The 12,495-nt window shown below is 53.6% G+C and overlaps 6 protein-coding genes across 6 annotated transcripts, besides 8 other annotated features; all 6 read right to left on the bottom strand.

Moving 5' to 3' along the window:
• Tc00.1047053506493.9 (hypothetical protein, conserved) lies at nt 1-2,644 on the bottom strand (the record flags this gene model as incomplete). Its single annotated transcript, XM_807581.1, has 1 exon — nt 1-2,644. A coding segment is annotated over one exon (2,644 nt), but the record flags the coding sequence as incomplete, so codon positions are not given.
• Nucleotides 1-12,495: part of a sequence feature (heterozygous, Esmeraldo-like haplotype) that runs on past the window's edge.
• Nucleotides 2,671-2,693: a sequence feature (AT_rich).
• On the bottom strand, nt 2,987-3,628 carry Tc00.1047053506493.20 (uncharacterized protein; the record flags this gene model as incomplete). Its single annotated transcript, XM_807571.1, has 1 exon — nt 2,987-3,628. One exon carries the CDS (start codon nt 3,626-3,628, stop codon nt 2,987-2,989), a length of 642 nt encoding a protein of 213 aa, XP_812664.1.
• Nucleotides 3,643-3,744: a microsatellite.
• Nucleotides 3,898-3,942: a sequence feature (A-rich).
• On the bottom strand, nt 4,010-6,325 carry Tc00.1047053506493.30 (hypothetical protein, conserved; the record flags this gene model as incomplete). The annotated part of the gene is made up of 1 exon (XM_807572.1): nt 4,010-6,325. The coding sequence occupies one exon, from the start codon at nt 6,323-6,325 to the stop codon at nt 4,010-4,012; it is 2,316 nt and encodes a 771-aa protein (XP_812665.1).
• Nucleotides 6,421-6,462: a sequence feature (A-rich).
• Tc00.1047053506493.40 (hypothetical protein, conserved) lies at nt 6,652-8,790 on the bottom strand (the record flags this gene model as incomplete). The annotated part of the gene is made up of 1 exon (XM_807573.1): nt 6,652-8,790. The coding sequence occupies one exon, from the start codon at nt 8,788-8,790 to the stop codon at nt 6,652-6,654; it is 2,139 nt and encodes a 712-aa protein (XP_812666.1).
• Nucleotides 8,925-8,984: a sequence feature (A-rich).
• On the bottom strand, nt 9,129-10,088 carry Tc00.1047053506493.50 (serine/threonine protein kinase, putative; the record flags this gene model as incomplete). Its single annotated transcript, XM_807574.1, has 1 exon — nt 9,129-10,088. One exon carries the CDS (start codon nt 10,086-10,088, stop codon nt 9,129-9,131), a length of 960 nt encoding a protein of 319 aa, XP_812667.1.
• Nucleotides 10,158-10,216: a sequence feature (A-rich).
• Tc00.1047053506493.60 (hypothetical protein, conserved) lies at nt 10,376-12,406 on the bottom strand (the record flags this gene model as incomplete). Its single annotated transcript, XM_807575.1, has 1 exon — nt 10,376-12,406. One exon carries the CDS (start codon nt 12,404-12,406, stop codon nt 10,376-10,378), a length of 2,031 nt encoding a protein of 676 aa, XP_812668.1.
• Nucleotides 12,481-12,495: part of a microsatellite that runs on past the window's edge.

Genomic DNA, 12,495 nt, shown 5'->3' on the forward strand with positions numbered 1-12,495 from the left:
TCGCCACCTGATAAATAAACGGCGATCGAATCAGCGACGATGTCGCCACAATGTGCTCCAAAGTCGGCTGGGCGCCAAAGTTTACCCGCATCTTGTCAAACAAGAGGTCGCGGTACTTGCACACAAGGCTGTGCTCCAGTACCTCCAGTGCCTCACTGTAACGGTACGTGCTTGCAATACTGGAGACGAGGTACTTGAAGCTAACAGACTCCATGATGGAGAAATAATCCGTCGGCACAGACGCAAGCAGTTTCGAGCCGCAAGTTTTGTCCTCATTGCTGTCGGCGGTGTCGTCACCCCCGTTTTCTTTCTTGCGCTGCGACGAAGATGCATCACGAAGTGCGCCCCATTCTAGCACTGCTGCGCGCAACAGGGGTTCTGCCGCGGCGTATCGTGAACGTTGCCAATTGACAATGGCACTGAATGTGTGTCCGGCCGCACGCAGGAGCGGATCGTCGAGCTCCCCCGCAAGCCATTCAAGCGTGTCAAACTGCGCCTGTGCCTCGCTGAGTTGGTTGGTTGCGAGGTAAAAGTTCCCAATTTGCGCGGCTGCAAGGGCTGCAAAGAGTTTGTGGTGCTCCGCGAACACGTCACAGGAGGCCATGTCTGTCCACAGTGAACTCAGCATGACGCACTCATGGTAGCTGTAGAGGGAGGTGCGCATCCAGCTCAACGACTGCGTGTCCTCCGTGTCAAAGCACCGCTTTGCGAGAAAACACGCGACCGTGTCAAGTGCCTCATTAACAACATTCTGTAGGACACGACTTTCTGTGCCGCCAATGCGCTGGGTCACACGCCGCGACGCCGCCCACATTTCCACAGCCTCCTTCACGAGCAGCATACGAGGCCACACATTCACGTAAGTCTCTGTGTGTTGCACCATCACGTCCGTACCGGGAACAACAAAGTAATCGTCCTCGGTCAGTTTGTGCTCATGCACCTGCTGTGCCCGCTCGAACACCTTCAACGCCGCCTCATGACAGCGCTGAAAGACAGCGTGCTGCACATCTTTCCGTGCCTTGTACATATCGGCTTCCCACTTGGCGTTGCGTGCCTCCTGCGCCACCTCCTGGGCACGCTGAAAAATAAGATCTGCCTCCTCAAGATGGTCCTGCTCGAGCTCTTCCACCCCCTCGCGCACCAAAATCTCGTAACTCAGACGCTTCAGGTTGCTTGAAAGAACTGCCATCCACTCCCGATTCTTTTTACTTGCCGCAATGTTCATCGCCTCATTCCACGTCGTATACGCCTCATCAAAGTCATGTCTCACATAGGCGCGGCAGCCACTGTCGAAGAGACGCTGAAACTGCTCGTTGCTGTCAAGCATCATCCACTGAGGCGTGTCCCGCAAAATATCCAGTGGAAGGTCGTCCGAATTGTTTGTCGCAACCAATTCTGATTCTGTTTTTTTTTTCGCGACCGCATCCTCAGCATCCGTTTGCTCGGCTGGTGCCACAACACGTGCATCAGCGTCCGGATGAGGGGTTGCGTCTGCACCGGGCTCGTTGTTATCGCCACTTTTCCTTTTCACAATTATCTCACCTGTAGAGTTGGAAATGCTCGCTGCGGCATCCAATTCCTCTGGACCCTGCATGCCGCTATCCTTATCCTTCTGCTGTTGTGGCAATAAAGACGCATCCACATTGATCTTTGGACTCGCCATTTCGGTAAAATCGGTGGTCTGTGCGTGATGGGATAGAGGTGATTTCCGGTTCTTCGTGTTTTCCGGCAGGGAGACCGCCGTAGTCGTCTTCGCTCCACACTTCTTGCGGGACGAAGAGCTCTTCGCGGTTTTTTCCAACAACATCAACTCCTCCCGCGCACGGTCCGCCGCCCTACTCGCCTGGCTGCTGTTGATCTCGCGAGACAGGATCGCCTTCTCCTTGTAGCGTCGCTGTAATTCCTGCCGCTGCAAATCCGGCAATCGTCCGCACTCCTTCGAGGCGAGCGCAGGCTCCAGCGGCCGCGTTCTTATCTTCGTGATCACCGGTGCGACGCTTGACCGGTGCGGCAGCGGCCCGATGACTTTTGAGAGCGCCTCCTTCCCAGTCGCATCCCGTGAGATGGCGGGCAATGTGCTTAGGGTTGGCCTCTCCGCCGAGGGCCGCGTCGCTGCAGTCCCGATATGTCCACGGGACATTTGCGTTCCGTCCAGCTCTGTCGCGGTCAGCTGCGGTCTCTCTCGCATTCCTCGTCCATGGTTGGACTCCGTGACTTTTGTAATCTTGTAGATGAGTGCATCAAAGACATCGGTGTCTTGAAGGTCAACGCCGACGATGCGCGGATTTTGCTTCACAAGCGCCAGCAGACGTTTCCCTCCCGTCACTGTGATGGGGTTCTTGCGCAGACTCAGGTACTCTATGCTCAGGTGCTTCTCAAGAACCTCGCAGAGCCGGTCAACCGTCTCATTGTCCGCCCCGTTGCCGTCAAGAACGAGGGAAGTGAGGGTCTGGGAGTACTCCACAAGCCGTATGATGGGGCGCAGTCCGCGAGCCCCGAGATAATTGCTGCCCAACTCGAGCTTCTCCAGCGGGCACATCGCCCCACGGCTCTCAATGTACTGCAGGACTGCCGAGTTCACGCGGCAACCCTCCTCCGCGCAGTACGTGCGGTACAGCTCGCACAAGTTCGTTTTTCCCCCCATGAGAAGTGCACAAACACACACGGGCCAAAAAAAAAAAAAAAATAAAATTCCTTTTGTTTTTCTTCGCTGTTGGCGGCTTCTACCTTTTCCTTGCACAACACACACAAACAGACACACACAAGGCGGGATAAGAAACGGCACACGAGGGGTGCATGCAACATGTGCGCCCCCTTCTCCTCAGCAGCGCCTTGCACCGCTCACAGAGACGGGAGCAAAATAACAAAAACAAATTCCCCCCACATACATACACTCCCACTGCCACTGTCAGTAGCAGCAGCAGCAGCAGGAGAAAAGCAATTGAAAGTAACACTCTTCACGGTAAAACCATCTACTCTACAGCATCTAAAATCGGTGGAAGTTCGAGACGGGGGCGGTGGCAGAATCAACACCACGGCGCGTCAACAACTTCTCAATGCGGTTCATACTTTCCTCGCGTGCCCGCCGCTCATGACGAAGTGCATCCTGCAGTTGCGTACATGTCTCTTCAAAAAGATTTAAAAATTCAGACTCTTCTCTCTTATGCCGTTTCAACCACGACCGGTGCCGCTCTAACTCCTGCTCGACATGCGACGACAGCTGGCTGTTCCCTGTGCGGGTCGCCGCCACTATATCCGACAGTCGAGCCAACTCATCGGCGAGTGATTCCACCAAGTGATGGAGGGAATCAAATCGCTCCCGCTCCCGCTGCTGATGCTCCGTCACAAGCCGCTCCCTCTCCTCCAGTATCAAATCGCGCCAAATATTCTCTGCCTTCTTCTGCGCTTCCTTCGCGGCCGCCGTTGCCTTCTGCCACTCCCGCTGCAGGCGTGACATCTCTTGGCGGCACTCATTTTCCGCGCTGGTGAAGTTCCCCCGCATCTGTGAGAGCTCAAGCTGCATGCTCTTCAGCTGCTCGTACAGATCCTGCTCGCGCTCCTTTTCGCGGCGCTCCACGTACTCCAGCCGGTCCTGCACTGCGCGAAGCTCCTTCCGCGAATTGGCCATCTTGTGTACCCAAGACAATAGAACCAACACCACCACCACCACAACAACAAATACAGCTGCTAAAGAGAACAACAACAACAACAAAAAAAAAGAGGAATCCAGCGACAAGAACAGCAGAAAAATTCAAGAAGAAACGAAAAGACACACGATGCACAAATGCAGACCACGCCGTAGATAAAACTCGTGCTCGCCATGCTAAATCTTTATCAACTCATGTAGAACAATTAAGACACCGCTTCGTTTATGGATCATTTTAGCTAAGTGGTCCCAACAAAAAAGAAAAAGAAAAAAAAAGAGGGAGAGAACAAAAAAAACACACACACACGCATAAGGCCTATCCTTTTCGTTTTCTCTCTCCCTGTCCCACGCGGGTCTTAAAAGTTAGGATGAAACAGCGGACATGCGCTGCAATAGTCGCATTACTTGGCACTGACGGCGGGCAAGTTTGGTCCAGTCATCTGGTCTGTGCATGTACAACTCCACGCAACACTTCGTCATGACCTTACGTGCAATAAAATCCCGCATCTGCGGGCGATTCGCGGCCGTGGCATTTCCATCTTCCTCACCTTCCCTACTTTCATCACGGTCTTCCACTTTAGATGCCTTTCCATGGCCGTGCTGCAGACTGGAGTAAATGGGCACCAGGAGCTTCACAAGTTCCTCCTTCACCTCCAGCGACCCCACCTCGTAGAGCACCTCCACTACATACGCCGCGTACGTGTCGCCCACCAAATCGTGCAGCAGCAACGCAATCCGACGCAGAAAACGCATCGGCCCCGTTTTATCCATTTTCTTCTCTTCCCCTTTATTTCCCTGTGCATGCGGCAATGTCTGGACAACCGCCGCTGCGCGTAAATACTGTTGCACAACGAGACTTCCCTTCCCGTGTCGAATGAGGAACTCCATGTCTTTGAGGGAGAGTTTGTCCATCGCGTGGACGAACATCGCCGATGCCGGTGGGTGGAAATGGAGAATGTAGCGGGCCAACTCAGCGCCTTTTTCATGCGCGTTCCCGTCAACAAGAAGGAATTGTGCGGCGCCCTTCTTACACTCCTCATTGATCGCAGAACAGAGAGTTGTGATTACTGTCTCCTGAAAATTGACGGAAACCGTAAAGTAACGCACCCCTCGCGCCATATCCGTGCGCAGCAGTTGGTCAATGTCCTTTGGCAGTGCATCACTGCTGCTTTCCACCGCCCCGGCCACGGCGATGTCGTTGTAATTATTGCCATCGTTGCCACCGTCTCTCGGCCCAAGTGAACCAGAAAAGGCGCACTTTCGCGCAAATGCCGCAAGCACATGCATTAGTGCCGGTAACGAGACAAACATCCGTATCCGTGGTTTTAACAATCGCTCCCAGAGACATTCCAGGTGCACCGCCGTTGGGGCAAAGAGCACGAGATCCTGCAGCACGTAGTGCACCGGGTTCATTTGCTCCGCTGCAGGATCAAAAATATCCTCAAGCACCTCCATCACAACATCAAGAGCCTTGTCCCAGCATGTTTTCTCCTGCGCTCGGAGGGCCACCACACGCTCTTCCTCATCCGTCACATTATCTGCCGTTTCGCGCAGAATTTCTTGAAGCCTTCGCCCCTTTGCGGATGTGAGTTCCGCTGCGGCCCTTGCCCTGCGGTTTGAAAGAACATCGCACGCCTCCAACAGTTCCAACGGTGCTGGCACTTTAATGTACGCCTGAAAAATGTGACAGCCCATCGGATCCATCAGAAGATGCCGCAGCAATGCAACTCTATCATCGTCATGTATGGATTCCAGACGTTGACGGACGGCAACGTCGACTTCAGTGCCCGCTTCACACACGCGAAGAAGGCTTTGCAGAATGAAACTGGCGGTTGGTGTGTTGGCGATGTTGAGCCACACATGTGCAGCGTGCCGGGAGTTATGTTCCCTAAACGTGGCTTCCAATCCTTTCATCAGGGCAATGCCCAACGCACCTAGTGGCTGCGTGAATTTCACCACATGTTCTAGCGGTGGAGCCCCGCGAATTGTGAAGCCGCCGAGCACCAACACGATGGACCGCACCGCACGGGCGGCAACCTCATGCAAAATAATTTCCTCCGCCCGCTCAGATAATTCCTCCACGACGTACGTGATGAGGGTGGCAGCACTCGGCACACCACTTCCAGCGTGAACGCCTGGCCCGCCATCCGTCATTTCCGCCTCAAAGGATTCCACCTCGTCATCAGCCAATGCACTGAGCGCCTGTGCCAGGCTCGCCAAAAGTGTCTCCATCGTGTAACTTGCCGTAGGGGAGGTTACGGTGTCAAACACGTGCCCTAATAGAACATAAAGAAGCGACTTACTCTGAAGAAGAAGAGAATTTGCCAATGCGGACTCAATAACACGGCATACGAGGCCATTCCTCAAGAGATGCAAAGTAGAATCGGCTTTAAGAAGTTTTATAAGCTCCACAAAAAAGCCATCCACAATTGAGGCCAACGTACTCGCATCCCCGGCTCCAGATGCCTGTTCCTCTAACGCTCTCTGAACCGACTTGAAGTACGACAGGGTACGCTCCATCTCCTTCTTCACCTGTCGTTCCTCGCGGCGCCTCTGTAGTTTCACTTCGGGTGCAAGATCGGCATATCGCACACGAGGCTGTTGTTGTTGTTGTTGGTGGTGGTGGTAACTTTGATGATCGTCCCCGTCCCCGCGGTATCTCTTCTTGGGTCCCTTCATAACCCAAGGCGTGTAATACACACACACGCACACACACAAAAAAAGTGACAGGAACACCGGCTGCGCCATCCATAAACAATCAATAAAATTGGCACAGAAAAAACAACAAAAAAGATAAAGAAAAAAAAAAACAACAACCTCATTCACAGACAGAAACGTCAACAAAAATGACATGAGAAGCAGAGAGATGGAGGGAAAAGGTGGCACCGGACAAAACTTCTTTCTCCCCTGAATCTCACGGTACACCACCGCATCCCCTCCTTTCCATTCATTCATTCGCAAACGTCTGCAACAAATTGCCCGCCCAACACCCACAAGACATGCTACTACAAGTGAACCACGACCCCTTTGCTCTGCAGGGCGGCGTACTCACGTGAAGCCCCAACGGTGGCCGCGAGGTGGGGTGGGACAGAGCCGTACAGCCCAACAAAACGCAGCGAGGGCAGCGCCTCCAATGCACTGAGCAAATAGAGGATGACATCCAACTTTTGGACGGCGTTGCCATCCAGAAACACTCGTTCCAGGAGAGTCATAGCGGGAAAGGCATCCGCAATTGCCTCAAACCCCTCCGCGCCGATACGGCAGCTGGAAAATCTTAGCTCTGTCAACGCCGTTAACGAGCGCAGGGCTGAGACTGCCTCGTCTGCATCCCCATTAGTGTCATCCGTTGGGGAACCATCCACGAGCAGCGACGCACCGACGCTTCCCAAACCCGTGCATGAGAGATCAAGTTTCTGCATCGACGCGGATGCACGACGAAGTAATTTCGCAAGCGCCTCCAGGCTTTCCATTCGAGTAAAGAGGGGGTTGGCGCTCAGGTCAAGGTGCGTCAGGCGGCGGACCACAAGCGCCCCAGCCATCGCCAAGAAACAATCATCCGTCAAAGAGCAGCTGGAAAGCGAGAGGCGGCCCAGTTCACGACAACCTGACAGCGCCAAGCCTAGCTGCTCAAATGGCACCACGCCCCCAATCGATTCACGTGACGAAAGAGGTGTTTGGAACGACTCGGTTCCTTTAAACCTGCGGCGGCCTTCAATTGCGTCACGGCGGTCGAGCTCAAACGACGTGGATACCTTCCAATCGCCACGACTACCGCTTTGCATAAATTTAGGATCGTACGCAAAGAGCGGCAAATCCCCCTCCGGTGTTTCCCTTTTATCTTCAGTATTTGACGCATCTCCAGCATCGATCACCCGTAAATCATTCCGATCGAGGCTGATCTCCTCCAGCCTATCAAAGAGAGGCAGCGCGGCGCAAAGTGCGGGAAGACATCGTGCCGTCAGTCGACAACGAGTGAAATCGAGCGAACGCAGCTCTGGCCAGTACTTGGCGTACTGCAGGAGGGCAAAAAGTCCCTCATCCGAAAGCGGGTTCGAGTGAAGATTGAGGCACCGCAAGGAGGCTGCCGCGATGAGCGCCGAGCCGACATCTGCCGCACCTTTCTTTGTGAGTCGATTGTGCCGCAGGTGGAGCTCACGGAGCATCCCACAATGCATGCAGACACTCGCCAAGACAAACGCGCCCTCATCGTCCATACTGTTGCTGCTGAAATTCAATAACTCGATCTTTGCCGTCTCACCATGGGACATCTCGCCGACATCGCGGAGCAACCGCCGTAAACCCCACACCGAAACATTCGTTTCCAAAAGATTCAATTGTCGCAAGCGACAACACCCACCAATGGACATGCGGAGGGTATCCACAAGCTGTTCCATCACCACATCACCAAGTAGAGTGGAGCTGAGGTCCAGGACCTCCAGTCTCCGCATCTGCGCCACTGCGACACGCAGAAGAGGCACACGCGGGAGAAGACCGCGTGTACCACGCAGTGAGAGGTGTGTTAGTAAATGACAATGGGCTATAGCTTCGCAGAGCACCATCAAATCATTTTCGTTCGCTCCTTGTAAATTGATGTACTCTAAAGACAATACTCGAAGTGTCAAAGAAGGGATGTTGGCGGCAAGGGCCCGGAGAGACTTTTGGTTCCACTGCAGTCCGTGCTGCATATCACATGCCACCATTGTGATGCATAGAGAGTTCAGGTTAGATGTGAAATGGGCAGTACTTCGAAGCAATGTGGCGAGGGCCAAGTAATCCCGCAGGAACGCCGCTTCATGCAGCGTCAGGTGAAGGATGCGTAGGGACTCCGCTTGTGCACTGCAGAGCACGCGGGCCAACGCTCCTCCAACGGCCGCAGATGTGACCGTCACAGCAATGCGCTCGACTGATTGTGCTGCTGACGAAATGGCTGCGCAACAGCAACGCAACACTTCGTTGGGTGCGTGACTTTTATTCAATGATGACAGAAGGGCAAAGTCCAGGTCCCACTCCGTCTCCTGCTGGGCTCGTTGGCACATGTGGAGCCGTAACACGTCGATGGAGGGACAGGCGGCCAAATCGTGAAGGGTCCAGAGCCACCGCATTGTCGATATGGCGGCATTTGCGTGTTTGGCTACACGGCGCATGTGTGGCAGCCCACAGAAGCCGATACTCCCCTCACACACTCGCACAGAGGGATAAAAAAAAAGAAAAAAAAAAGAGAGGGGCAAAGAAAATTCCCTCCTTCCCCCTTCAATGGGACAGGAAGCACCAGGGCCGGAAAAACAAAACAAAACAAAGAAAAAAACGACAGGATAGACAAAAAAAATAAAAAAAAAAACGTACATTTTCCTCAAAATATCTTGCACAACACACAGCACACATCTATTTGCATGTATATACATGCACAGTGTTGGCCGAGAAAAAGAGCCAGAGAAAAAATCAGAAAAAAAAAAAAAACGACAACCTTTCATCCAAACGGTATCTATGATGTCAAAAGAAAAGGGTGCTGCAGCGCCTCCTCGACCGTCAGCCTGCATTCAGGGTTCACGCGAAGCATGTTGCGAACCAAATCGACAGCCAATGGGTCCGGCACCATTCCTAGGGCGGGGTGAATCTGCAGCACCTCATCCGCGGTGCAGATGCGTTGAAACAGCAACGAATCGCCGCCATCCACAACCTCCTCCTCTTCAAAGGGAAAACGGCCTGTCAGCATCACGAAGAGCACAACACCCGCCGACCACACATCGATCAGCTCCCCCTTGTACGGGCACCCCTTGACAAGCTCAGGCGCCGCATAGTGTTTTGATGCACAGCACAACTGAAGCGTTCCGTCCTTTACCTCAAACGACGGAATAGCAGCGCACATGTCAAGTCGACCCAACTTGGCCCGGTTGCTGCTGTCCAAAAATATACTCTCAAGTTTGATGTTTCGATGCACCAGACCGCACACGGAGTGCAGGTAATGCAGACCGTTCATGAGATCCTGCATGGTGCGTCGTATAAAACTCAGAGATAAGCACCGAAATGGCTGCTGAGCGGGCTGACGGCCCGTGTCATTTGCAGAAGGCGCGGCCGTGCTTCGGTAGTATTCGTCCAGCGCAATAAGAAGCTCGCCGCCCACGCAGTGCTCCTCCACAAGAAAGAGGTCAACATCCGAGACGAACGCCGGCAACCCTTTCACGATGTTCGGATGATGTGCCACTCGTGAAGCAAGGGCTCTCCGTTCAATGCGCCTGCGAAGTGACGGGTGCTTGCGCAAATAATCCAGCGCGTAAACACGAATGAGCACCAGTTCTTTTGTGTCATCCGACTGCGCCACCAGCGTCTCGTGGGAGGGGCCGCTACAAATATGCTGCACGTGCGTGTACCCCGGCAAAGCCAGCTCTCGCATTGCACTTGTGCTCCCAGTCTTGTTGTTACGGCTGCTGGTGCGAGCCGTCATGGTGTCAACTACGTGCTGGTCCTCTAAGAAACACAGACCAACAAAAAGAATATATTCACACACACACACAACAAAAAAAAAAAAAAAAAGAGAACGACGACAACAACAAACAAACGAAGAAACAAAAATGCGCAGAACATTTTCTGTGGTCCGTGTCCACAGCGCCACATTCCAACCATCGCCGCCACCACATATGCAGACACAAGTACAGAAAGCTGGGTATTACTCCACACCCCACCGCACCGTCTTTGCACAGCATCACGAACCAAAATTTATGTTAAAAATGTTCATGCACACCTTCTTTGTCGCCCCGATTCAATTCGAGCTCCCGCGCTGCTCGTGTGGGGGGCGTAGTAGTTTTTCTTCGAAATCCCCACTACAAAATCGGAGGTGCTGTCCTTCATGTCGAGTAGCGAGAGGTGCCGCGGCTGCATACCAATTATTTCCAAAAACAACGCCGTCTCCTCGCTTGTGATGCCGCCCGTCGTTCGTGCCCGCAACTCTTCCAGCCGCCGTTGCAGCAAGCGCTTCGTAAATGGCATGACATAACTGTCTTTCTCCAGCAGAGCCTTCCAGATGTGCTTGACGGCCCGTTGGCGCTCCGTCGCTTCATTTATCATCACGGACCCCATGAGGGACTCTTGCAGTACAATTGGAGAGAGGCGCTGGCCCTTCTCGCGCCAATCTGAGAGCGCAGAGAACACCAGTTCGGGCGCATGGTGGCGTAAAAGACGAACGTACGTGGCGCGCAGGAAATCGTCCATCTTGGTATGGTCAAAAAATTTATCAAGAAGCCCCTTTGCCTCGAGGGCACGGGGAGAAAACATGCAGCAAAGGAGGAAACCGCGCCACTCCACTGCTCCCCATTCTATGGCTCGGCTCTGCGACAACTGCCACAGGCCAAATGCCATCTCGCTCCAGTCCTGATTCTGCGGGAGAGTGGTGTTCTCATCCAGCTCGCCTTTGCGCCGTCGTGCGTCCATCAATGCCTGGCAGTTGCGCTGATGCTCCGGTGTTTTTTGCCACACATAGACACTAACGTTGCGGTGGTTGTACGGCTCGTTACACAACGGACAGGGCCGCCCACCCCCGGAACGGGAGTAGTAAAACATCAGCCGACTCATGTCGGGGGTTGCCAGGACACACTGCGGCAAAGACACCCTCCATCGCATGAAAAGTTCCGGAACATTTGGATAGTTCAGTGCACAGGCAAGCTGCATCAGCTTTGCGGTGCTGCTCTCCGCGATGTCGATCCCGTAGCTCTCCGTGTCCTCCATCACAGCAATCATCTTCTCCACATTATCCGTCGCAAAGTAGTAATCGATCAACCGATACATGATACTGAAGTTGGGGCGCGAGGGAATATCCTGACGAAGCATCTCCAACACCTCCTCCAACACCGCATCGCATTGGAGGACACACTCATCGAAGTCAACACATCGTTCGCAGCTGATCACCCACTCCACCACGACGCCGTCACGTTTGGTGAAATTTTCCGGGAAGGCCGAGCGATAGATATTTTGCCGGTCAAAGAACCCCACAATCATCGTGAGAAGAAAGACAATGCGGGTGTATAGAACATGATCAAAGACAAGACGGTCTTCCTTACAAAATTGCACGAGTTCTCGAATATGGGAAATTCCTTCCGTTACAAGTAGTGGCGAGCGGCCTTCGTAGTTGAAGTGGTGGGACAGCCATTCGCGGATCACCGTAAAGCCCTCTGCAGCAAAGGTGCGTGTCAAAACAAACCCCAGCCGACGGAAATTATCAACGCAGTCAAACCACTCATGTAGACATTGCGTGCGGGGCGCCACGGCAGTCAACGCCTGCAAAACCGCCACCCGATAGCCGTGACCGTTCAGCACATCATGACAAAGGGGGTTGCGGTACAAAACGGTGTCCAGAACGTGCCGTAACTCCTTTGCGTTCTTACAGCCCTTAAGGAGGTCTTTTATGTCCTCAGAACTTGTCAACGGTACGGCTTCGCGCAGAATAGAAGCTGCGGTCAATCCACACACCTCCTGCGCATTGAGGGCCCCTTTTTCACCTCCACTTGTCGGTGTATGACGCGTCATTTCATCACTAGATACTTCAGAGGCTGTGTTAACGGTATCAGAGGCCCATTGCTGCTGCAGTTGTTCCTCTTCAAAGCCAGTTTCAGCAAAGAAGGAGCCGGAGCCGGAGCCGATGCTCAGTCTGGGCCCAGAGAGGTGTAGCCCTCGACCATTCATCGGATACGAGAGGAAGCCGCTGCGGCCACGGGCAAATATGCGCCCTTCCGTCGACAAAGTGAGAAGGCGTTGAAGTCTCAAGTACATCTATTTTTGTTGCTATTCCCCTCCCCTCCCCGCCACGCTACTTCTCCTCCCCCCGTTTTCCTTCAACTGGGACAAGAGAGAGAGAGAGA

Source organism: Trypanosoma cruzi, genomic scaffold, assembly GCF_000209065.1.
Source record: "Trypanosoma cruzi strain CL Brener 1047053517101 genomic scaffold, whole genome shotgun sequence".
Lineage (NCBI taxonomy): Eukaryota > Euglenozoa > Kinetoplastea > Trypanosomatida > Trypanosomatidae > Trypanosoma > Trypanosoma cruzi.